Source organism: Photinus pyralis, unplaced genomic scaffold (assembly GCF_008802855.1).
Source record: "Photinus pyralis isolate 1611_PpyrPB1 unplaced genomic scaffold, Ppyr1.3 Ppyr1.4_LG1, whole genome shotgun sequence".
In the NCBI taxonomy this organism is placed as follows: domain Eukaryota; kingdom Metazoa; phylum Arthropoda; class Insecta; order Coleoptera; family Lampyridae; genus Photinus; species Photinus pyralis.
This window is the reverse complement of record NW_022170249.1, coordinates 57,047,643-57,050,057: the sequence shown is the minus strand read 5'-3', so window position 1 is coordinate 57,050,057 and position 2,415 is coordinate 57,047,643. Positions and strand designations below refer to the sequence as shown.

The window sequence follows — 2,415 nt, the reverse complement described above, 5'->3', positions numbered from 1 at the left end:
TGGTACCACAAGAAGTACCCGCAGCGCCTTAAGTCGTATGACCTGAGGCGGCAGACGATCGATTTTAGCATACTCTGATAGGGCAAAATGGAACTCCATCGGTTAAAATTTTGATCATTCTCGTTCAGTGGATTTCGTGTTAGCTCCCCTACTAATATTGGCCCGTATGAATAAAAGTAAGCAAATGCTTATACTTGCAAAATTCAAAGTAAATATTCGTAAGTGCTCCTTCGCACTGGGCGACTTAGCAGCGCTTCTAAGCAGAAGGACAGGACGCAGTGCAGCGCTGCTAAACCATGCTAAATACACTAGTATGAAGGGGCAGTTACGAGTATTTACTTTGAATTTTGCAAGTATAAGCATTTGCTTACTTTTATTCATACGGGCCAATAACTTGAAAATATTTCACTGAAATTTACATCCTTCACATAATTAACTTGCCCAGGCAACGCTCCTGCAGGGCTTATGAGGTACTGAGTTAATGTTTCTCGTAATTGTAGCGCTGCTCTTCCAGGGTTATTCCCTCCCCTCCCGGTTTTGTGTACGTCTTGTAAGGTCACATTTCCATTTTGCTCCACTTCTCTCCTCCAAGCACCCGGTACTATTCCATCATCCGTTTCACTGTCACAAAATGAAGCCGGGCAATATTTCTTTCTGCATTCAGGTACGTTATATTCTTTTTGTTTCAAAAAATTGTGCAAGCAGACCGTAGCCTTCACGATGCTGTCCACTGTTGAGGGACTTGCTGTTATAGTGCGAGTAAAAATTCTCCATCTAGTAACGAGAATGGCAAAGCAATTTTCAATAACGCGTCGCGCACGACTCAATCTGTAGTTAAAAATATTTTGCTCAAGGGTCAGGTGAAGTCCTTTAAAAGGTTTCATTAAATGTTTCATTAATGTGAAAGCGTCGCCGCCAACAAAAAAGTATGGTATTTTGATGCGGCTGTTCGGCAGAAAGTCTTCCGAAGGAATAGGTAAATCTCCCGATTGCAACGCTTCTCCTAGAGCTGAATTGGCAAGTACTCCACCATCACTTTGGGACCCATACGCACCTACGTTGATATAGGTGAAATTATAGTGTGCATGGCATAAGGCCAAAAGAATGATACTGAAGTGCTTCTTATAATTGAAATATTCACTTCCAGATTTTGCAGGACACTGGATACCGATATGTTTTCCATCCAAAGCTCCTAAAGTATGTGGCAAATTCCATCTCATTAATAACTGATTAGCAATTCTTTTGAAGTCTTCTTCACTGAGCGTTTTCAACACGATTTTATTTAGCACTCTCCAAATTACTATCGTAGTCTCTCTAATAACCATTGACGCAGTGGAACGTCCTATTTTGTAGCCAGATGCTATACTGAACACGGAGTCGCCTTGCGACAAATATCTGCAAAACCTTTTTTCTCTTACAATCAACCTGAGCGTGATCGCGAGTCTTTGTGAAGCACAAAGAGGTTCTCGGTAGCTCTTCTTGGTCAAACTAGGTCCTACAAGACTCAACAAATCATCGAATTGCGCCGAAGGAGTCATCCTGGTATACAGAAAGAACCATTCGTGATCGATAACCTAAATGATAAATGAATTATTTTAATGTAAACCGTTTTAATATTTACTCTTACTTTGTATTTCTGAAAGACAGTCACAAATTCACCGCTCGTTTTTCGTTCTCTCAGTACCGGGCGAACACCCCAGCGTCTACTCCTTTGCCTTTGCTTTTCTTTCATCCTTCTATCGATTCGTCTCAGTAGCATCACTTTCAAGATCGCAATCGCAATTCTTTTCCTGCTAGGCATTTTTACAACCTCCCAAACGCAACTTGCAAAATGCAAACTTCAATTAAAGGTTATATTTTTACGGCCCGTCAAACAACCACAGACCAAATCAAAGAATTTAAACAGACAATTTATTTTTCGTTGCGCCCTCCAGCGCCACCACAAAACACTGTCACTTTTGAGTGGGGGAACTTCCTCTACCATCAACATTAACAGTATTGTGAATAGCGTTACCATTACCATTAGCATTACCATTAACATTAACATGATTGTGAAAGGGCAGTTACAGATATTTTTACGTTCACCTTAATAAGTGGTTTATACAAACGCTGTTTCAGTAACTACATTGTACTCAAAACGTTATCATTTGAAATTGGATATCACACATATGTATGTATACTATGCACAGCAGTAATGATTTAATGAAGTAGAGCAATTTAAAAACTAACGTGGCTTTATATACGTTAATTGACAAAACGCTTATTTGGCAAATAATAAATTCCGAAATTCTTTTGACGACTAAAAATGTACCTACGCGCGCATACTGACATTGCTAAGGAATAGAAGATAATGCGACAGACGTGCTGTCTACTGAGCCGTGATACCAGTTTACTATACCTACACCTGTGCTAGTT

The 2,415-nt window shown here is 40.0% G+C and overlaps 1 protein-coding gene across 1 annotated transcript; it reads right to left on the bottom strand.

The window, feature by feature from the left end:
- Nucleotides 1-424: 424 nt before the first annotated feature.
- On the bottom strand, nucleotides 425-1,801 carry LOC116163940 (protein ALP1-like). The gene is made up of 4 exons (XM_031478070.1): nucleotides 1,628-1,801; nucleotides 1,426-1,574; nucleotides 546-1,395; nucleotides 425-454 (listed from the first exon to the last, which is right to left on the bottom strand). The coding sequence occupies exons 1-4, from the start codon at nucleotides 1,799-1,801 to the stop codon at nucleotides 425-427; spliced, it is 1,203 nt and encodes a 400-aa protein (XP_031333930.1).
- Nucleotides 1,802-2,415: the final 614 nt, after the last annotated feature.